General features: G+C 41.0%; 1 protein-coding gene and 1 pseudogene across 12 annotated transcripts in view; both read right to left on the reverse strand.

Moving 5' to 3' along the window:
* EFCAB5 (EF-hand calcium binding domain 5) overlaps positions 1 to 22434 on the reverse strand; it is a 153332-nt gene that overhangs the window by 22322 nt on the left and 108576 nt on the right. For 11 of the 12 annotated variants that reach the window (XM_058444970.1, XM_058444962.1, XM_058444959.1 and 8 more), the window contains 4 exons: positions 6952 to 7241; positions 5228 to 5397; positions 4501 to 4729; positions 2444 to 2596 (listed from right to left, as the gene is read on the reverse strand). In XM_058444970.1, coding sequence (XP_058300953.1) covers positions 2444 to 2596; positions 4501 to 4729; positions 5228 to 5397; positions 6952 to 7241 — 842 coding nt within the window. Of the gene's footprint in view, positions 1 to 1946; positions 2079 to 2443; positions 2597 to 4500; positions 4730 to 5227; positions 5398 to 6951; positions 7242 to 22434 lie in introns of those variants that run through there. The other variant, XM_058444968.1, reaches the window with a different exon arrangement.
* LOC116474233 (syntaxin-18-like) lies at positions 15920 to 17010 on the reverse strand (annotated as a pseudogene).

Genomic DNA, 22434 nt, shown 5'->3' on the forward strand with positions numbered 1-22434 from the left:
ACTAAACAATCCTCATTCTCCTTGCTTCTTTATCTCCCTTACTTCTAAGAAGTTTTCAAACTGTAGGTCAACCCACTACTTAGATGTGGGTTGTGAAAATATTTTAATGAGTCTTGATAAATATTTTTTTCATAGAAACTAGTTTATAGGAACGTATATTAACATATTCTGTAAATACAGTAACTGTGGGAAACACAAATTCAATTAAGAGATGTAAAGAGGGGTTTTTATGAATCATTCCTTTAAAAAAAAATTCTTGGGGCATGCCTGTAGTCTTAGCTACCCCCTCCAGGGTAGGAGGCAGGAGGATTGCTTGAGTCTCGGAGTTCAAGGTTACTGTGAGCTCTGATCATGTCACTGCACTTCAGCCTGGGCAACAGAATGAGACCTGGTCTCTAAAAAATTAAAAATAAAGATAACTAATTATTGGAATAAAGAAAAAATATGATAAGAGGATCCATAGGGGCTGCATGTTGAATGGTGCTTGGAAGAGGAACAGCTGCTTTGTAATGTGAAATTTCCTCTTGCCTCTATACTGCATGACATCAAGGGTTCTTCCAAACTCTTTAGAAGGGAAATGTTGTCAACATTATCCTTGGAAAACTGTTAAGATTATCCCACATTGACGATTGGGCTTCTAGCTTCTTTCCAAATTTATTTCTTTTCCTTTTTTTTTTTGAGACGGAGTCTCGCTCTGTCGCCCAGGCTGCAGTGCAGTGGCGTGATCTCGGCTCACTGCAAGCTCTGCCTCCCGGGTTCATGCCATTCTCCTGTCTCAGCCTCCCAAGAAGCTAGGACTACAGGTGCCTGCCACCACGCCAGGCTAATTTTTTTGTATTTTTAGTAGAGACGGGGTTTCACCATGTTAGCCAGGATGGTCTCGATCTCCTGACCTCATGATCCGCCTGCCTCAGCCTCCCAAAGTGCTGGGATTACAGGCGTGAGCCACCTTGCCTGGCCTCCAAATTTATTTCTTTCATGGTTTGTTATTTAGTGTTACATACTAGACTGAAAATATATATATTTTTAAATCTCACCCTGTGTATCTAGGTTTAAATGTTTAGCCAAAACTTTCCTGTTTTTCCATGGTGCCCTATGTGTTGTTTCTCTTAAGGCCCTGACAATATTCTTCTGAATCTTCCCTGGGGCCCCATGTGCTTCGAAAGGCCACTGTAACTGGGGCCCTTCAAACAGGGTGCTCTGCCCCAGGCCTTAGTGCCCTTGGAGGCTCCCATGGCCTGGCCACCCCACAAGACAGCTCCATGATTCTGCCCTCATTGACCAAGACCTCATCAGATTGACCCAGCCACTGAGGGAGGGAAGTAGGGATTTGGTGAGAAAAAGGAAAGAAGTAGTCCGGAGGGAAGTGGGGACATGCCTGCGTGGGCCAGCCAAGGGACTGGGAGACAACCAGGTGACACTACCACCCGACCAAGCACCTCCCAGAGTCATTCGGCCTTTCTGAAAGGAAAAACCTTTCCACCTACTCTCATCATATGCAAAATCCTAACACAAAGTATAAAGAAGCAAAGCAAACAGTCAGCAAGAATTCATGACATTATGGATAGGAGGGCTTACAAAAATTGGTGTCATATAACTGAGTCCTTCCAAAACAGCAGCTCCTAGTCCCTTCCCACTCCACCCATTTGATTCTGGTGAGTGTTGCCCATTACTGTAAACTCCACACTCTGGCCAGGGGTATGTATCTCAGGATAAGTCAAAAAGAGTTTTCTGGCCGGGCGCGGTGGCTCACGCGTATAATCCTAGCATTTTGGGAGGCCGAGGTGGCTGGATCATCTGAGGTCGGGATTTCAAGACTAGCCTGACCAATATGGAGAAACCCCGTCTCTACTAAAAATACAAAATTAGCTGGGCGTGGTGGCGCATGCCTGTAATCCCAGCTACTCCGGAGGCTGAGGCAGGGGACTCGCTTGAACCTGGGTGGCGGAGGTTGAGGTAAGCTGAGATTGCGCTATTGCACTCCAGCCTGGGCAACAAGAGCGAGACTCCGTCTTCTTTCTTGGGTTTTCCAAACTGGAACTTTTTACTGGATGTTTTTAGTAAGCATCTGACTTGCTCTGCAGAAAAAGCCCATCTTTAGCTGGAAGAACAAAACCAATGTACAGAAGGAAACAAACATGAGAAGTGGAGAGATGAACACAAAAGAGCCCTGATGGCTTCAAATCCCTGGATCTGGCCATCCTGAAAGACAGCTTGACTCCTTCCCTGTCTTCATTTTGGTCACATGAGTCAGTTAATTCTCTCTTTTGCCTAAGGCAATTTGAGATGGATTCCTGTCACTCACAACCAAGGGTCTTCTATTGGGAAATCTGTCTTCAGTTAGACTAATAGCTAATTAATATGGTTTTCAAATATTAGCAAGAAATAACATCTAGACACTCGGCTACCTTGGAGAGATCTACCAGTACTGAGCCTTGCCTACCTGGGCTGGGCTAGGCTCTACAAAGTACGTAGTGATGGAGGTGATGCTGGATGTGACGTCATAGAGCCAGCCGATGCCAGTGATCACAATATGCAGAATGTGCTCCCGGCTGTGGACGTAGTGATAGGCAGTGCTAAAGGCATTAGCAACCCCCTATAGAGACAGAAAATTCAAATAGCCTATTCTTTTTAAAATAGAAAAAGAATTAGTAATATAGTAATTGGATTACCTTTACCAGTAATTTAATTACTTCATGATAATCTACTTCCTACAAATTATTCAGCAGTCCTCAAAGGGCAGTGTTCCAGATTCTACTATTAAAAAAAGGATCATCAAGAAATCAAAGTTATAGGCCAGGTGCCTTGGCTCATGCCTGTAATCCCAGCACTTTGGGAGGCCAAGGCAGGGCGGATCACTTGAGGTCAGGAGTTTGAGACCAGCCTGGCCAACATGGTGAAACCCTGTCTCTACTAAAAATACAAATATTAGCTGGGCATGGTGGTGCACACCTGTAATCTCAGCTACTCAGTAGGCTGAGGCAGGACAATTGCTTGAACTCAGGAGGTGGAGGTTGCAGTGAGCTGAGATCACACCACTGCACTCCAACCTGAGCAACAGAGCAAGTCTCACACACACACAAAAATAGTCAGAGGTATAAAGAGAGAGGCCCGCATACCTTTTTACACTTTTGATAGTCATCCAGTGAAATCTGTGTTATGTGCTATTAGAGAATAGCATCAAAGGAACAAGATAAACTTTGAAATGAGAAAAAAATGTTAAAAGCCAAGAACGATTGCCAATCTTAGGCAGGTGGGTAGGAGCTGCCTTGATCGGATGCCAATGTTAATACCTGCTTCTGTGCAGATATGGCCACTATCATCAGATCGACCGTATAGGACATGTTTGGTTCCAAGACCCACAGTGTGCTAGATTACATAGTCCTCTTATAGGCATAAGGAGACCCTGTTCCACAGAGAAGGGATGGGAAATCCTTAGAACCCATATGTGGGACTGTTGTCAGGAAACTCTAGGAATCACAAACTCTTCAAAATTATATGCCTTTTATATTAGGACTCAAGGCATCTAAGGGTAACCCAGAAGCCTTTACCTCTAAGGGCTAGAGTGCCAATGTATAATTCATTTTGAAAAGCTCTCTAACAAGACTATATATACTTCACCTACTGATAACTCCATACTCCTCCATTTTAACATCTTCACATAATTCTTGTGTCAGATGAGAATGAATTTTATTATTAAAAATACGTACAGAGAAAGAGGTTCTACCACTTTCCTCAATTATCCACCCAATAAATGGGAAGAGAAAGTGAAAAATAATGGTAAATAAACTTAAAGAGCCAAAGGCTTACAGGGCAACAAATGATAAGGGCATAGCAAGTTCAAGTTCCTAACTTGCTGCTAGACTGCACAGTTCATTGTCTCCATAAAGGCTTTTGATCTTCCTTTATTGCAAGTTCTATCCATAAATCAAATAAAAATGCTTGTAGAAATGGTCTAGCTATTTCATGATCTTAAAAGTGCCTATCATTTTGTGATCTAATTTAAAAACATGAATACTCAAGAAACATTTAGGCCTTTTTCTTTTTTTTTCATCCTCAAAAATTATAACACTGAAATCAAGACCTATGGGGATGCATATCAGAGTTAGTACCACTTGTAGAAAGTACAAAAGATTTCTAGACAGATACCACTATTAGTAAAACACGAATACGTCCCTCCTAGAAGTTCATTCCCGTTTTGTGAGTCTTAGTGGTCTAATGGTTGGATTTCTGTTCTGTAGCATAAAATTCTATTCCTGTGATTAATGCTATGGGACACATGAGGCTGAGGCATGGATATGAACTGAGGCCGAAAGTCCTTCCATAAGTAATGGGGAACTTCTCAAAAGACTGAAACATACATTCAGGGAACAGGAGCAAGTATAATGATGTTATCTATATACACAGCTTTACTCTCATCGGATTTCAGGTTTCACTCTTTAAAAAGTATTAGAAGGAGAGGCCATCCTACCATTGCCCTTGAAGACTTCTATGACTTACCTGATAGAATCTGATCTCATGAGGTAGAAAGATGTTTATTTCGTGGGGATCTCTAAGGGTATCAACAGCCAAGACCCCAAAGATCCTCATATATGCATCTTGAAGAGGCAGAGCCAGGAGTGACCCATTATAATCATTCTTATTACGGGACTGGTTCCAGAAGAAGATGTTCCCATGGTACTGAACTTGGGGAACATGGATTGGCTTCCCTTCATCCACTACTGTAAAGCTGAGGAAAAAGAGGATGAGGATGGAAGGAAGGCACAGGGAGAGATTTAGATTAAACCGTGGAGGAAACTAGAGTGATTCTCTATTCACAATCTGTGGCATTATATGACCGAGCAGTGGACTCAGGTAAGATGACCAGTTTGGAGGTCTGACTTGAGAAAGACTAAAACAAAAACAACAACAAAAAAACAAGCTTAGATGTGGACATAGAAAACAAATATAAACAGGACTCCAGAGACATAACTTATGGAGCAGGCAGAAATAATTGAGTTGATATTGTGACGTAGAGTCCCCATGTGGCGAATCATTACCAAAGAGCGAGCTCTAGAAATAAGTGAAATCATCCAGGACTGGAAGCCATCAGCTTCTATTCCCGAAGCACTGGTGACTTGAGGCACGTCTCTTTTTGAGCAGCTAGCTGGGATCTTGATGCCAGTTTACTCAGAAAGGGAATTATTTTTTTAGGAGGGTAAAACGAATCTCTTCAAGAAGTTCTTACCTGATTCCTTTCATGTCCCTGTAGAGCACTCTGTTCAGTACAAATAGAGCATCATCTAAGGTACAAGCCACATTCCTCAATAGAACATTCCCTTTCTCAGGCAGTAGTAGGTTTTCTTCTAAGAGGGAAATGTGAGCACTGATCTTTTTATTTCCATGGGCTTCAGCATCCTACAGCAAAACGTTTCCGAACATGTGTTTGCCAACAGCCAAAGAACTCCCCTAATCATGTCCCCCTCACTAGTTAATTCATGCATCTTGCCCCAGTAGTTTCATTTTCCTGAATAAAGAATGCATATATTACTATTCATGGGCAGTGGGGAAAAGGTTGACACCATAGCTATCCCATAAATCTGAGTTTTAGTGAGTATAATGGGTTTCTTCTATGCCAACTGGACTGGTTTACCAGAGAAGAAAAACAAAACTAAAAACTCTCAAGTCTACTCAAATTTAGAGGTTTAAAACTTGGATTCCTTTGACCTGCAGTCAGATTGTCTGTGTTTCTATTAAAAGTGTTGATTTGAGAGAGAGAGAGCTGGGCCAAGAAGATGCCTTCACTTCGCTCATATTTCTTGACCATCGACTGTGATGTGAATGTGAAAAAAAATGCTCTCAAGGAACTCTTAACACACTTTGTATATTTGATCTATGTAATTTCAGGAAGGATTTTTTTGGGGTCCAAGATTGCAGACTTTCTGCAACTACTATTTCTGCAACTATAAATTCTCTGTACCTTAAATATTATTATTATGTTATTAACAATATTATATGTCATTACATACATTAAACATATCCATAAATTGGGGACATGTGAGACACTTTCCTTGATATTTTTCTCCTCTTTCTATATATTTGGGTTTGCTTTCCATGCCCTTTTCTTTTGCCTTTATTCCTTCTTTCCACATACAAGATCTATGGAGTCATTAACAAATATGTAGTGAGATTTCTCTTAGGATACCACAGACCTCTGAAGCAAGTTAGAACAATGCCTCTTTTTCTTGAGCGGTCTTTTGGTCCCGGTGCCCCATTTCCAACTACACTGGAAAATTCGGCCATTCAGGAGATGATTCAATTGAGCAAGTGTCGCTATTTAGCTGAGATGACTGGCATAGGTTCCCTGGATCAGTGGAATCTATGACACATGTAGAAGGCAGCTGTGCTCTTTCTGCCTGTGAACAGCAGCAACCTGAGAGTCTCTGAGGAGGTGGCAAGGCTGTAGGCAGTGGGCCCTCAGGGCCATGTGTTCTAAGTGACAGGATTCTGCAGCTTCTAGGCAATGCTGTGAAATATTGTGTGGTGTCAGACTCGATAATGAGTTTATGATTTAAATAGTTCCTTTTAAAACTGACTCCCAAAATACCATGCAAGGGAAATGTAGCTTGAACTGCTTATACATCTCCTTACTGATATTTTTCATAATCTGTCTATTGCCCATTCTAGGCTTATTTGACTCTCAGCAGAAATGAAATTAGAAATCCCAAGACATCATTTCTATATTTGTCTTTTCTACCTTTCTCCTCTGCTTCTATCTTGTCAACCAGCAGTCACTCCTGTTGCATCTCTCCTAGGCTTTGGGCCATTTGTAATGGACTGGAATAAATAAAATATCTATAGCAGCACCCAGTGATTTTTCAAGAGAATTCAGGATGCTCCTCTTATGCAAACATTGAACATCGCCTACTTTGAGGAAATGTTTCCTCTTACCTACTGCTTTAGAAAATGTACCTGCGTGAGGGCCTTAAAGGTCTCACTATACACCGGCTCTAGGGACACCCCACTTGTCTCTGCAGCACGTTGGATTTGGTGCAGCCACTTCCACCTGGCACAATTCCTCAGACTCTCAATGTGGCTCCTCTCTAAAGCATTCATCAGAAATTCCACAACACTTTCCAGCACTTGGTCTTCATTGCCCCTGAGTTCAGACACAACCAATTCCATGTAATTCTGAAATTGTTTTGAAGACAATCTCACTTCTTGACCAGGGTGTGGATTTGGAAATTGGATGTGTAGTTTAGCTAAAAGACACAAACACAAAACCAAGAACTAACCAAAAGTTCACTCATTGGTGGGGGGAATTTTCATTCTCCTCTTACGATGAACTGAAGCCCTGGACAGCTGCTCTCCTGGAAAACCAAGTATATCAAAGGCATCTCTGAGCCCAGTGGAATATGTTACAATGAATTTCTATGCTGAACTCAATATGACTCCTGTGTCAGCTTCTTTGTTTTTGTTTTGTTTTCTTTTGTTTTAATTTTACCACCTAGCCTGGTGAAACCTCAAGGTTTGCTTTGACTCCTTCCCTACCTTTTGCCTTCCATATCCAATAAACCACTTAATTCTATCCTGTTACTCTTTGGCAGTGTGGCCATACCTCTCCATTCATACCCTCATAACCCCAAAGCCAGCGTTTATCACTTTGTAACTGACTTAACAATAGTAAATTCTCAATATATGTTTGTAAAATTAAATTAAAACACAACTTGCATTATGCAATTCCCTGGTTCAAAGTCCTACCATATTTGGATCCAGTCTATTTCCAATCACATCCTCCCGTAATGCCATATAGGAATTATTTGCTGCAGTATCTCCATTCAGCTCATGGTCTCTGTCCATGTCTTGCACACTTCTGTATTCACATCTCTTCTCTATTTTTGTAATTGTATAATCATGAACCTACTACCAAACCTGAACATTACCAGTAACATATATTCTTCTATGATCTGCCCTATTCCATTGCCTGCCTCCCCACACCTCCCATTGATATCCTGAGCCTGGCTTTATCTTTACCTTTATTTTTCCCAAAGTTATTATAGTTACATAAAAATATACGTGTTCTATACATACCCACACACACACGCATATGAACACACACACTTCTAAACAATATGTGGTTTAGTTTTGCATTATTTATTTATTTATTTATTTATTTTTTTGAGACAGAGTCTAGCTCTGTCACCCAAGCTGGAGTGTAGTGCCACAATCTTGGCTCACTGCAACCTCCACCTTCCAGATTCAAGCGATTCTCCTGCCTTAGCCTCCCAAGTAGCTGGGATTACAGATGTGCACCACTATGCCTGGCTAATTTTTATATTTTCAGTAGAGGTGGTGTTTCACCATATTGGCCAGGCTGGTCTCTAACTCCTGACCTCAGATGATCTGCCCATCTCAGCGTCCCAAAGTGCTGGGATTACAGGTGTAGCCACTGTGCCCAGCCAGTTTTGCATGTTTATAAACTTTAGAAAAAGTTTAGCAAACTATGTGTAGTTTTCTGGGACATGCTTTTTTATTCAACACTATGCTACATATCTTCCATGTTGTTTATCTTTTCAACATATCTTTCCATGTTGTTACTCTAGCTATGATTCATTCATTTCCACCAGTGTATGTTACTATATGAGTATATCATTACTGATTTATTCTACTGTCAGTGGGTGTTTCTGTTATTCTTAATATTTTACTCATATGAACAGTGTTATGAGCATTTTGTAAATGTCTCCTGGTGCATATGTGCAAGATTCTTTGACAGTTATAAATTAGTAAGTCACAGGGTATGTACCCTTCTCCATTTAAAGTATAATTCAAAGTTCCTCCTCCCTCAAGAAGACTGCTGTTGTGATTTTTCCTTCTCTTGAAAGACAATAGCATCTGTTCTACACCATTTATTTGACAATTAACAAATACTACCTGGCACTCGCAGACATCACATCATGTGTGAGTTTCTCATTTCTGTAGTTGAACATTTATTGATTTTTTGCTTCTTGGCATCCACTCACCTTTCTCTTAGTAATTTTATCTCTAATTTTGCTTTGGGGAAACAACTTCATTCCCATCTCTGATCATGTGTTTGAATGGGGTTCCACTCATAATTCTAGAGGTGGAGCATGTGCCTTAGGCTTAAGCCAGTCACGACATTCTATTCCTTTAGCCAGAGTGGTTGGTTTAGTACAGACTAATGCCAGACTTTTTGATTGAATGGTTAGGAAGAAGACACTTTCTTTTTTATTTCCACTGGACTTGAATGAAACTGTGAGCATGTGACACTGGACCTGGTTACCACAAAGGTAGAGGTTCTATGATAGTGCAGCTAAAACAGAAGAGAGCAAGAGAAAGAGAAAGAACCAGACAGCTGTCCTGATGTCATTATTTGGACTCCCAAATCTAGTTGTGTCCTAAACTAGTACTGGACTTTTTCATTGTATGAACCAATAAATTCCTCTTATGTGTAACCACTTTGGGTTGTGTTCTCTATTACTTGAGCGAAAAGGATCTTAACTAGTACAATCCTCAATTAGATTAAAAGTGCCTTGTGGATTCTTCATCTTCCATTTCTTCTTCTTTTTCCCTTTTCATTCTTTTGCCTCCTTGAACAATTTGACCCTAAAGCCATTAGGTGGGGCAGAGCAAGGTAAGCATCTGTTCCTGGTCAGGTGAAGCCAATGTGGCACCGAGCAGGGTATCAGGGCCCACATCTGTGCAGGGTTAGCTGGGCATGGGTTGTCAGAGCCTGAGCAGGGCGAGGAGGGTATCCATGTGGAAGGGCAACCTTCAGTCCATGTGGGTAAAGAGGCTGGCCTTACAAAGAGGTGGTTTAACTTGGGTGTCAGATTCCAAGCAGTACAAACAGGGTATCCGTATGAGATGGATGCCCACCACAGGGTGTTTAATCTTGAGCAGGGTGAGGAGGGCATCCAAATCGAGGGATGGCCTGGCCTGGAAAGTCAGAACCTAAACAGAGTGAGGAGGGTGTCTACATGGAAGGGCCATCCACATAGCCTGGGGGTCAGCTCAGCATAAGGAGTCAGAGCCTGAGTGAATTGACAAGGGAATCCACATGAAAATGTGCCTTGGCAAGGAGTGTCAGAGCCTAAGGACTATGTAAAGGGCATCCACTCAGAGGGGGTGATCTGTTGAGGGATGTCAGAACCTAAGCAGAGTAAGGAGGATAGCCATGTGGGAAGGGCCGATTAGTGCAAGATGTTAGAACTTAAATGTAGTAAGAAGGAAATCAGTGTGGAAGAGAGGGCAGCAACAGTGATGGGAGATTAGTTCCATATAGAACTAATGGATTCATTGGGGGATTGATCAAATAAATAAATGTATTTAGGATAACACAAGCCAGAGAAAAGGGAACTACAAAAGGGAATGAGAAGAAACTAGAATGAACCCTGCTGTGTTGGATTGGACTTGGAATTACCAGTGTGAACTCATGGTTTTTAATATTAGTAGACAGAAAGGTATGTACAGATATAAATGTGTACATACATGTACATGCACAGGCACGCATGAGTGCGTGCACGCGTGCACGCACACACACACAGTTTCTACATCTGTCCACTGAGAAATCTGAGAGAGGAGACTCATGGGTAATGAGCACATGTAGAACCCAGATGCTGGCTTGGGGAGATGAATAATTCCAGGGTGAAAGCAGGGAAAATATAAGATCAACCTGGAAGATCTCTTTGTGCCGGAAAGCAAGGACGTGCTCAAAGAATGAGGGCGTGCTCAAAGAACGAGGGATACATGTTAAAAGGATGCAGAGAATTGGCAGTTTTTTATAAAGCTAAACATATATAGACCCTGTGGCCTAGAAATTCCACTCCTAAGTATTTATTAATAAGAAATGAAAACATATTCACCAGAAGATTTACTTAAGATTGTGCAGAGTAGCTTTATTTATAATAGCTAAGAACTGGAAACAGCCCAAGCGTCCATAGATAGGAAAACGGATAAACAAACCATGGTATATTCATACAATGGAATACTACTCAGCAATAAAAAGAAGCAAATTGCTGATACATGTAGCAACATATTAAGACTCTCAAGAAAAATTATGCTGAGTCGACCAGGCCCAGTGGCTTATGAATGTAATCCAGAGCTTTGGGAGGCTGAGGAGGGAGGATCACTCAAGGCCAGGAGTTAGTGGCCAGCCTGGGCAACATGGTGAGACCTTGTCTCTACAAAAGGTTTATAAACTAGCCAGGCATGGTGGTGTGCACCTGTAGTCTCCCAGCTACTCGGGATGCTGAGGCGGGAGGATTGCTTGAGCCCAGGAGTTCAAGGCTGCAGTGAGTTATGATCACATGCCACTACTCTCCAGCTTGGGCAACAGAGTGAGACTCTGTCTCCCCCAAAAAGTTAAAAAAAAAAAGTAAAAATTATGCTGAGTGAAAGAAGGCTTACACAAAAGAGTACATAGAGTTTAAACTCTGTAAAAAAGGTGCATACTGTATAATTTCATTTTTATGAAATTCCAGAAGAGATAAAACTAATTTATGGTAGAAAATAGAAAAGTGGTTGCTTTGGGGATTGGAAGGTGGACGACTGAATGGGAAAGAGGCGTGACGACTTTTTTTGTTCTATACCTTTTATTTATTTATTTTTTAAGAGATGGTTTTTGCAATGTTACCCAGGCTGAACTTGAACTCCTGGGCTCAAGTGATCTTCCTGCCTCTGCCTCTCGATTAGCTGGGATTACAGGTGAGTGTCACTGTGCTCTTTGTTCTGTATCTTGATAGGATTATGGGGTGCACAGGGCGTGTATTTGTCAAAACTCAGCAAATATACACTTAAAATTTTTGCATCTCATTTTATGGAAATTTGGTCTCAAGAGGAAAAAAATTCCTTCTTTCCCTATGTGCAAAAAGAAAGAAAAAAGCTGTTAACAAATATCGAACTCTAATGAATGATATGCATGCTGAGGTATTTAGGGAGAAATGTATTGATTTCTATAATTTACTTAAAATGGACCACATGCATCAAAAATAAGAGAGATGGAAGGATAGAGGGATAGAGAGATGAACAGACAGATTAAAAAGTGAGGTAAAATATTAATGATAGAATTTATGTGGTGGGTATATAGGTACTGTCTGTAAAATTCTTTCAGCTTTGCCATGTTTGACAGTTTTCCTAATGAAATGCTGAGGTCGGGCATGGTGGCTCATGCCTGTAATCCCAGCACTTCGGGAGACTGAGGTGAGAGGATTGCTTAAGGCCAGGAGTTTGTGACCAGCATGGGCAACACAGAGAGACCCCATCCATACCAAAAATTAGAAAAATTAGCCAGGCATGATGATGCATACCTGTAGTCCCAGTTGCTCTGGAGTCTGTGATGGGATGATCGCTTGAGTCCAGGAGTTGGAGGCTGCAGTGAGCCACAGTTGCACCACTGCACTCCAGCCTGAGCGACAGAATGAGACTTGGTCTCAAAAAGAAAAAAGGTTGGGCGTGGGGAGGGGAGGACACAGGAGCCAGAGTGCAGAGTGAAAGAACTCCCATTGCTAAAACTGGGACAATATGAGTATCAAAACAAATAGGGATAATATTGGAATATAACCCATTGAATATAAAAGGAAATCATGAATACATACTGCTATAAATGAATAAATGAAAAGTTGACAAAAAGGAAGAATGGTTTATATGGTTTCAATGGACACCCATTAAATACTTATTAATCACAAACGGGAAAAAAGTAGCTTTAAAGTGGAGGGGCCTGACAGATATAATCTTAATCAATTGGTCAACGTTATTACTATACAATAAAAAGAACACAGCACTGCTTCTGTGATATATTTCTGACAAAGATGAATAACCTGAATTTAATCATGGGGAAACAGTAGATAAATCTAAATGAAGGACATACTGCAACCAACTTATAATCTTCAAAAGTGTCAAGGTTATGGAAATCAAAGAAAGATGGAAGAGTTTCTTAGAGATTCTTTATTCCAGAGTTCCAGAGCAAACGAATAGCGTCAGGAGTTTTATGCTAGCTACTTATCCAGTTTTCAGTTTCTTTAAAAAACTCTTGTGTGCTTTTCAATGAGACTTTTAAATAACTATGGTTCTTAATTTTCATGGTTTCTGTAACTTTGTGACAAAAAGTATCACCAAAGTGTTTTTTGTTGTTGTTGTTTTGTTTTAAAATAAATGTTTTATTACTTCCAACTGTATTTTTTGCCTTTATTATTTTTAATTGATGCATAATTGTCCATATTTATGGGGTACAGAGTGTTATTTCAATACATGTACACAATATATAATACTCAAATCAGCATAATGAGCATATTCGTCACCTCAAATATTTGTCACTTCTTTGTGTTGGGAACATTCAAAATCTGCTCTTCTAGCTATTTGAAAATACACAACCAATTGCTGTTAATTGTAGTCACTCTGCAGTGCTATAGAACACTATAACTTGCGCCTCATATCTAGCTGTACTTTTGTATCCATTAACCAACCTTTGGATATTCCCTCTACGCTTAACCTTCCCTGTCTCTAGTAATCACTATTCTACTTTCTCCTTAAATAAGCTCAACTTTTTTAGCTTCAACATATGAGTAAGAACATGTAATTTTTTTTTGAGACGGATCTTGCTGTCCGCCAGGCGGGTCATGGCCGATCTCGGCCCACTGCAACTCTCCGCCTCCGGCTCACCGACTGCGTGAGCCACCGCGCCCGGCTAAGAACATGTAATATTTATCTTTTTGTGCCTGGCTTATTTCATTTAACATAATGCCCTCCAAGCTCATCTATGTTGCGTCAAATGACAGATTTTTTTCCTTTTGGTGGCTAAATACTACTCCGTTGTGTATATAGACCAAATTTTCTTTATCCATTCATCTGTTGATAGACACTTAGGCTGATCTCATATCTCAGCTATTGTGAGTAATGCAGCAATAAACATGGGAATGTAGAAATCTCTTTAACATACTTATTTCCTTTCTTTTGGATATATACTTTGAGTGAGATTACTAGATCATATGGTAGCTCTGTTTTTAGTGTTTTGAGGGACCTCCATACTGTTTTCAATAGTGGCTGTACTAATTTACATCCCACCAACAATGTATAAGAGTTTCCCTTTGCATCCTCACCAGCATTTGTTATTTTTTGTCTTTTTAGTAATAGCCATTCTAGCCAGGCTGAGATAATACCTCATTGCGGTTTTGATTTGTATTTCCCTGATTAGTAATGTTAAGCATTTTTTCAAATACCTGTTGGCCATTTTTATTTTCTTTTGAGAGATGTCTATTCAGCTCATTTACCCACCTTAAATTTGAATTATTTGATTTTCCTTTTTCTTTTTTTGGCTATTGCTTTGAGTTCCTTTTACATTTTGAATATTAATCCCTTGTCAGATGAATAGTTTGAAAATGTTTTCTTCCCTTCTGCAGGTTGTCCCTTCACTCCATTGATTGTTTCCTTTGCAGTGCAGAAGCTTTTTAGTTTGATATAATCCCGCTTGTCTAATTTTGCTTTTGTTGCCTGTGCTTTTGAGGTCTTCCCCATAAAATATTTTCCTAAACGAATGTACTGAAGTGTTTCCCTTATGTTTTCTTCAGTAGTTTCATAGTCTGGGGGTCTTACATTTAAGCCTTTGATCCATTTTAAGTTGTTTTTTTTTTTTTTTTTTTTTTTTGAGACAGAATCTCGCTCTGTCACACAGGCTGGAGTGCAGTGGCGCCATCTCGGCTCACTGCAACCTCTTCCTCCTGGGTTTAAGCAATTTTCCTGCCTCAACCTCCCGAGTAGCTGGGACTACAGGTGCGTGCCACCATGCCTGGCTAATTTTTGTATTTTTAGTAGAGACAGGGTATTGCCATGTTGGCCAGGCTGGTCTGGAACTCCTGATCTCAGGTGATCTACCTGCCTTGGCTTCCCAAAGTGCTGGGATTACAGGTGTAAGCCACAGTGCCTGGCCCGAGAGATAGGGGTCTAGTTTTATTTTCCTTCATATGAACATCCAATTTCCCTAGCATTATTTGTTGAAGTAACTCTCCCTTCCCCAGTGAATGTTCTTGGTACCTTTGTTGAAAATCAGTTGGCTGTAAATATATGGATTTCTTTCTGGTTCTCTATTCTGTTCCATTGGTCTATGTGTTTTTATGCCAGTACCATGCTGTTTTGGTTACTAGAGCTTTGTAGTATATTTTAAAGTCTGATAATGTGATCCCTCTTTGTTCTTTTTGTTCAGGATTGTTTTGGCCATCCATGGCGTTTTGTGATACCATATGAATTTTAGAATTTTTTTTATTTCTATGAAAAATGCTATTGGTATTTCATCAGGATTGTATTGAATCTGTAGATTGCTTTTGATAGTATGGTCATTTTCATTTTCTTTTTCTTCTTTTTTTTTAAGGGGCTGTAATTGTATTTATTAGATTAACAAGGCAAATGTGAATTTTCTTTTCTATAATCCAGTGAGTCTGTGTATTGGTTGACTCAGACAGACAAGAAGCCACAAGGAAACAAAGAAGTAATCATTTGTTGAGAGACGTTATTAACTACGTTCTTCCCTGAAGCTACTGGGATGGGAAAGGTCAGTGACTTCCTTTGAACCCTGAGACAACTGGGGGCTCTGGAGGCCTGCTGTGCCCCTGCTACTGAAGCAGCACCCCCTGCCAAGGCAGCCTCAAGTTCAGGAGCAGCTAATCACCGGCTCCAGCATTCAGTTTGTTTAGCCTTGTGATGGCTACATAGGCCACTTCCCATTGGTGTGCACTGTTTTCTTTTTCGGCTGCAAAATAGGCTGAACACCATCGGCCTGGGTATCCCTTTTTGGGGAATATGTCTGTCTGTCTGAACCCCTTTCTCTTAAAATGGCTCTGTGATAAAATGTGGTCATACCATGCTCCAGCACCGGGGGTACATGAGAGTACGCAGTCTGTGAGCGCCCATCAGACTCTCGTGCTGGGCCCCCGCGGCCCAGGCTAGCTGTGGTACCAGTCGAGGAAGAGCAGGGAGAAGGAGCACATCACGAGGAAGAAGAGGATCCACACGCGGAAGCCAGCGTTGTTTTTAATAGCCTCTCTTATGTCTTCGTTGCCTTCCTTGATATTTTCAGTTGCCCCCCACAACAAACTGGTGAAGGCTATCAATCTCAGCTTCCTGTTGCAAAACCTTTTCCGTGAATATCTCTTGAAGTCTGGAAATCTCAACCACTCTCCCTTCGATCTGCCTCACTTCATCAAACAAGCTGTTCATTTCCCCAATTAGTCGCTGATTTTCCTGTTCAAACATTTGTATTTCTTCTGGGGATAACTCATCTTCACCTTTGCCGTCTCCCCAGATTCCCAATTCAGGTTGGGTTTCAGTCAAAATCTTTTCTGGATGTTCTTCAGTGGCAGGGTTTTCTTCAGTCTTTTGAAGGACACTGTGAAACTTTCTCAGAAGATGTGGATTCTCTTGTCTTTGTATTTGGTTCTGGTTCTAGCTTAGATAATCTTTTCTTATCCACCACTCTTTTAACTTGGATGGCTCTTTGTTCTGAGTAAAGTTAACACACTCTTTTTTTAAGTAATCTTCAATGAAATCCAAAACAGCAGTCCTGTGCTCCTTTACTTGCCGGGAATGTATCTCCTTGTGAGCTTCCATTCGTAGTTGTTGAATTGCTTCTAAACAGGTCCTCATGAATATCTGGACATCCTGGTCTATCTGGTCTCGTTCTGTGTCTGTCATCCTCCCATATTCAGACATGGTATGGCTATAAGCACTAATATAATCTTTCCTGTGTTCCAGAAGAAAATCTCTCAGTTTGCCAATGTGAGAAATCACTTCGCGGGCCCGGCTGGAGAAGTTGCCCTTGGGCCAGGGACTCCGGTGGAACAGCTCATCCCAGCTGCCATCGACTCCGCCACCCACTGCCACTCCCAGCGCCTTGTTCTGCATCTTCACGGTCTTGACGCTGGCCCGGAATAGCAGCGTGATGTCCACCGCCCTAGCGACCCACACCGGCAGCCCCACAAGGGATCTACCCATGTCAGCAGCTGGCGACAGCGGTAGTATGGTCATTTTCACGTTGGATTTAAACTAAACATTAGACCAAATGGACCTAACAGGTATTTATAGAACATTTTATCCAACAGCTAGCTGCAGAATACACCTCTTTTTTTCAGCCCATGGAACATTCTCCAGGATAGACCACATGCTAAGTCACAAAACAAATCTTATCAAATTTAAAGGAATTGAAATCATATCAAATATCTTTTCTGACCTCAATGAAATAAAAATATAAATCAATAACAGGAGGAACTTTAGAAGTTAAACAACATGCTCCTGAATGAGCAGTGGGTCAATGAAGAAATGAAGAAGGGAATTTAAATTTTTTTTGAATTTTTGCTTTTTGCTTTTTAATTTATTTTTTAAATTTTCTTCTACTGAGGTCCTATGCCATCATAAAATTTCTTGGAACAAATGAAAATAGAAACACAACATACTAAAACCTATGGAATACAGAAAAAGCAGTATTGAAATAGAAGTTTATAGAAATAAATGCTCACATCAAAATTGTAGAAAGCTTTCAAATAAACAATCTAACAATGCATCTCAAGGAATTTGGAAATCAAGAATAAACCAGACCCAAAACTGGTAGAAAAAAAGAAATAATAAAGATCAAAGCAGAAATAAATACAATTGAGACAAAAAAATACCAAAAAATCAACCAAACAAAAAGTTGGTTTTGTAAAAGATAAACCATATTGCCAAACCATTAGCTAGACTAACCAAGAAAAAAAAGACCCAAATGAATAAAATCAGAAATGAAAAAGGAGACATTACAACTGATACCACAGCAATACAAAGAATCATTAGTGACTATTACAAACCATATGCCAACATAATAGAAAACCTAGCAGAAATGGAAAATTCCTGGATACATACAACCTACCAAGATTGAAGCAAAAAGAAATAGAAAACCTGAACAGACCAATCATAACTAACAAGATTTAATCTGTAATAAAATGTCTCTCATCAAAGAAAAGCCCAGGATCTGATGGCTCCACTGCGGAATTCTACCAAATGTTTAAAGAATATCTAACATCAGTTCTTCTCAAACTGTTTTAGAAAATTGAAGGGGAGGGAATTCTTCCAAACTCATTCTATGAGGCCAGCATTACACTAACACTAACACCAGACAAGAACACAACAACAACAGAAACAGAAATTGTAAGCCGGTATCCCTAATGAACATAAAGGTAAGAATTCTCAACAAAATGCTAGCAAACTGAATGCAGCAACACATTAAAAAGATCATTCACACAGAGAATAAAAGAAAGGCTGGGTGTGGTGGCCTTTACCTCTAATCCCAGCACTTTGCGGGGCCAGGGCAGGAGGATCACTTGAGCGCAATAGTTTGAGACTAGTCTGGGCAACATAACGAGACCCTGTCTCTATTTAAAAAAAATAATAATAATAAGGAAATAAAAGATCATTCACCCTGATCAACTGAGATTTATCCCAATAATGCAAAGATGATTTAACATACAATAACCATGATACATCCCATCAACAGAATAGACAAAAAATTACATGACCATCTCAATAGATGCAGCAGCATATGTTATTAATGTCCTTGATGTTGAGGGCTTTTGGAGTCCTGTTACTCTTGTTTTCCCCACAATGGGGAAACTTAGCTGAGGGGGATCCCTCTTGGTGTCAGATCTGACGTGGCCTATAAGCAGCTGCAGTGGCACTGGGTTCCAGGTGCAGGTGCTCAGAGCAGGTGTGGGGTTAGGGTCCTAAGCACAGGATCTCCCAAACTCATTGTGGCTCCTGAGTCTTGGGGTGCAGGTTTGCTTTCTGTGGCAGGGTTGGGTGTAGGTTTCCCACAGACACAGGATCTGTGACTCTGAGGCACTCCCTAGCAGCTTGAGCCCAGGAGGCTGGGCTGTAGCTGTGATTCTACCCCTGGGGGGCAGGGCACAGCACTGGCCTGACTCCAGAGAGAAGGCTTGCTCTGGAGGTTTGGGCCCAGCAGGAGGATATGGTTGCAATATGGGAACCTAAGCAAATAAAACTCAAAGGCAACTCAGGTCTCAGGGCATGAGGCACTGTGTAGTAGTGACACAAGACCATGGAATGGTGGGGCTCAGCATTATCCAAGACACTGTAAGACCAGGTACGGTGGCAGCAAGTAACCCAGAAAGGCAGAGCACAGCTGTTGTTTGGGCCTTAGGGAGTATAAGGAAAAGAATAGCAGTGACTCCACTTCCCAGGGAGAGGGGTATTTCAGCCACTCAGACTCTAAGGGTCTAGTACAGCTCCAGAGAAGCCAGGTACTAGAGTTGTTTGGACTGTAGGGCAGAGTTCCTTAGCTCAGCCAATGCTCTGTTTCCTTGGGACACAGGTTGCTACATCAACTCAGCACTGGGATGTGTAGCAGCTCAGTTTGGCCAGGGTACCAATTCCCAGAGGGCAATGTGCTGCTTCAGCTCAGGGCTGGGGGTGTGACTGTTCTGAGTGGCCAAGGCACCATTTCTTGGGATGCAGGGAGTTTCTTCAACTGAGGCACTGTGGAGGAGTGACTACTTTGAGTGGTCAAGGAATTGTTTTTCTAGGAGGCAGAGTACTGCCTCAGCTTTGGCCCAAGGGAATGAGGGGAGAGGTAGATGGAGTGACTCCACCTCCACTTGGCCTCATGTGGAAGAGTGCTTGCAGCTCCACTTGAGGATGCTGGGCCACTGGCCTGAGGTGATTTGGTGGTGGCTTAGCCCCAGGGATGAAGGGGTGTCGTGACTACTCACCCCGAGCAAGACACACTCCAGCCATAGTTCCAGTCCCAAGCTGGTGTAGTGCAGTAGCCACGCGGGCCACAAGGGTCAGGGCACTATGTCAGCTTCTTCTCTGGGGAGAGCACAGGTATGTGGTCTAGAGGCAGCTCCCTCAGCTAGGCTTAATGCCTGTGAGGACTGCAGGGGACCCCAGTAGTGAGCTGTGTAGGTGTCCAAGGTGTCGATGGGGGTTGCTGGGATCCTCTTGCTTACTTCCACTTCATAGGCAGAAGTTCTTCCCAGTTCCCACCTGATCCTGGTTGGGGGATGGGGTAGTGCAGACCTGGCAACGCCTTCTATTCTCTATGTGGCCATCTTGAGTTTCTGTGCTGACCAGGATTTCTGCTACTCCTCTGATGCAAGATGGCACTCTCCCTCAGTTATTTTTCTTAATGTAATTGTTTATTTGTTGTTCTGGCTTGTCTTTGTGAGGGAAACAGGCCCTAAGAGCTTCTAGTTGGCCATCTCGCTGATGTCACCAAAATAAATGTTTCCAAAATGTTTTAATTATAAAAGAGTTAAATGTCCTACTGGAATAGAAATGAACATATTAAAGCAAATTTAGTCATTTAAATAGAAAAAAGGCATAGCCAATAATGTTAATAGCTATCCTATGAAAAGTAATGGGGAAAAAATGACTTATTCCATTAAATTCAACAATGCAGACAGGTCACATGTTCTATAGCTTTTTATTTGTGATGTTTCTGCCCAAAAGATTAGGCTGTATTAGACAAGAATAAAAGCGGAAATGAGGCTGGGTGCAGTGGCTCACACCTGTAATCCCAGAACTTTGGGAGACTGAGGCAGGAGGATCTCTTGAGCCCAGGAGTTCAAGACTAGCCCGGGCAACATAGTGAGACCCTGTCTTAAAAAAAATTAGCCAGGCATGGTGGCACAGCCTATATAGTCTTAGCTACTCAGGAGGCTGAGATGGGAGGATCATTTGAGCCTGGGAGACAGAGGCTGGAGTGAGCCATGATTATGCCACTGCACTCCAGCCTTGGCAACAGAGTGAGACCTTGTCTCTAAAAAAATGGTGGGGAGGGGGATAACAGACTAAAAGTTTCAAGTTTCCTCTTCCATATAGAAATCTTCCATTTTGAGGACACCAGCAGAAACCTTTCTAAAAACTTCTAATCCTATGATTTTATGCTATTTAAATCCCAATTTTAAATCTTGGACAAAGAAGCAATAAGAGTAGACCAAAACAAGCAAACAAACAAAAGAGCTGTTTGAAGATTTGCCAGTCAGTTATTAGCAATGTTTGAAATTTAGAATCTTCTTCCTTTTTAAAGAGGATAAATCTGCTTTTCTTCTTCCATACGGCCATCAGCTCAGCAATCATCTCCTCAGACCAAATGGCTACCAATATGTGTTTATTGAGAGTCATTTTGTATAAGCCTGCCCTTGGAGAGAATAATTGTTCTTGTTTGCAGACATTTTTATCTGGCAGCAGATTCTGCCTCCTCATTGCTGTCCTTGTTCTCATTTGCTGGGCTGAATCCTTCACATTTTATGCTATCTATCTGTCCCTATTGCTATACCTTACTCATATATATGATCCCATATAATTCCACATAATTGGATTCCATATCATCTAATATATGGGACTTCCTTATAACATTACCCTTAGGTTCCTTGAATTCTAGGATTCTTCATATCTAAAGCCTTCATTTTAAAAACAAGGAGACCTGGGTCTATGGAAGTTAAGGAACTTGCCAAAGATCACAGGATCATTTAGTGAAGATCCAGTATTGGAACCCAGATGCTATAACTACTGTCTAGTGTTCTCTGTAGGATGTGGTTTGGTATTACAAAATTTGCCTATTTTTTAAGTGAAAATCACATCATTATGCCTTTTGGAATTTCATTAAGTAAATGCTTTTTGGATGTATCCTAAGACAAGCCAGGTAGTATAATGTAAACTTTGTAGAAGACATAGTTACTGAAGAGAACATGACAATCAATAAATTTAGGAACATTTGAAGCTCAACCAATACAATGATTTTTGAAAGGGCTGAAGAACTTAACTAATCTTGACAATTCTTTCCCTTGTACACTATATACTTTAAAAACTGAAAATCTGGTACACCAAAGTTAACCAGATAAATCTTTAAACCCAGTGAAGAGAAAAATAATTTAAACTAAGATCTAATAAAATGAAGAAAGGAATTTATCATACTGGAATGAGAATTTTAGTGGCTTTTGACTAGTAAATATTGATCATAAGAGAAAAATATAATACATAAAAAGTCACTAAGGAGAATAAGAAGTTTGTAAATTGAAGAAGAAATTTGCAAGCCAGTGAAGACAAAGAGATAAAACAAGAAGAGACAACAAGCAGAACTGTGGAATGGCTTGAATTCTTTTAACCTTAAAAGTGAGAGTAGCCAGGTATACAGAAGGAATCTAACGATATAGATTTAAGATTTTGGACAAAGCATTCTGCAACATATTCCACTTCTGACTGTGTTGACAAATGCACAAGGCTTCTAATATTTTCACATCCTTGCCAACACTTGTTATTTTCCACTTAAAAGATTATAGCCAGAGTTGGGCACGGTGGCAGGTACCTGTAGTCACAGCTGCTCAGGAGGCTGAGGTGGGAGGATCACTGGATCCCAGGAATTAGAGCCCAGCCTGGGCAGCACAGTGAGACTCCCATCTC

This window comes from Hylobates moloch, unplaced genomic scaffold (genome assembly GCF_009828535.3).
Source record: "Hylobates moloch isolate HMO894 unplaced genomic scaffold, HMol_V3 SCAFFOLD_10, whole genome shotgun sequence".
Classification (NCBI taxonomy): Eukaryota; Metazoa; Chordata; class Mammalia; order Primates; family Hylobatidae; genus Hylobates; species Hylobates moloch.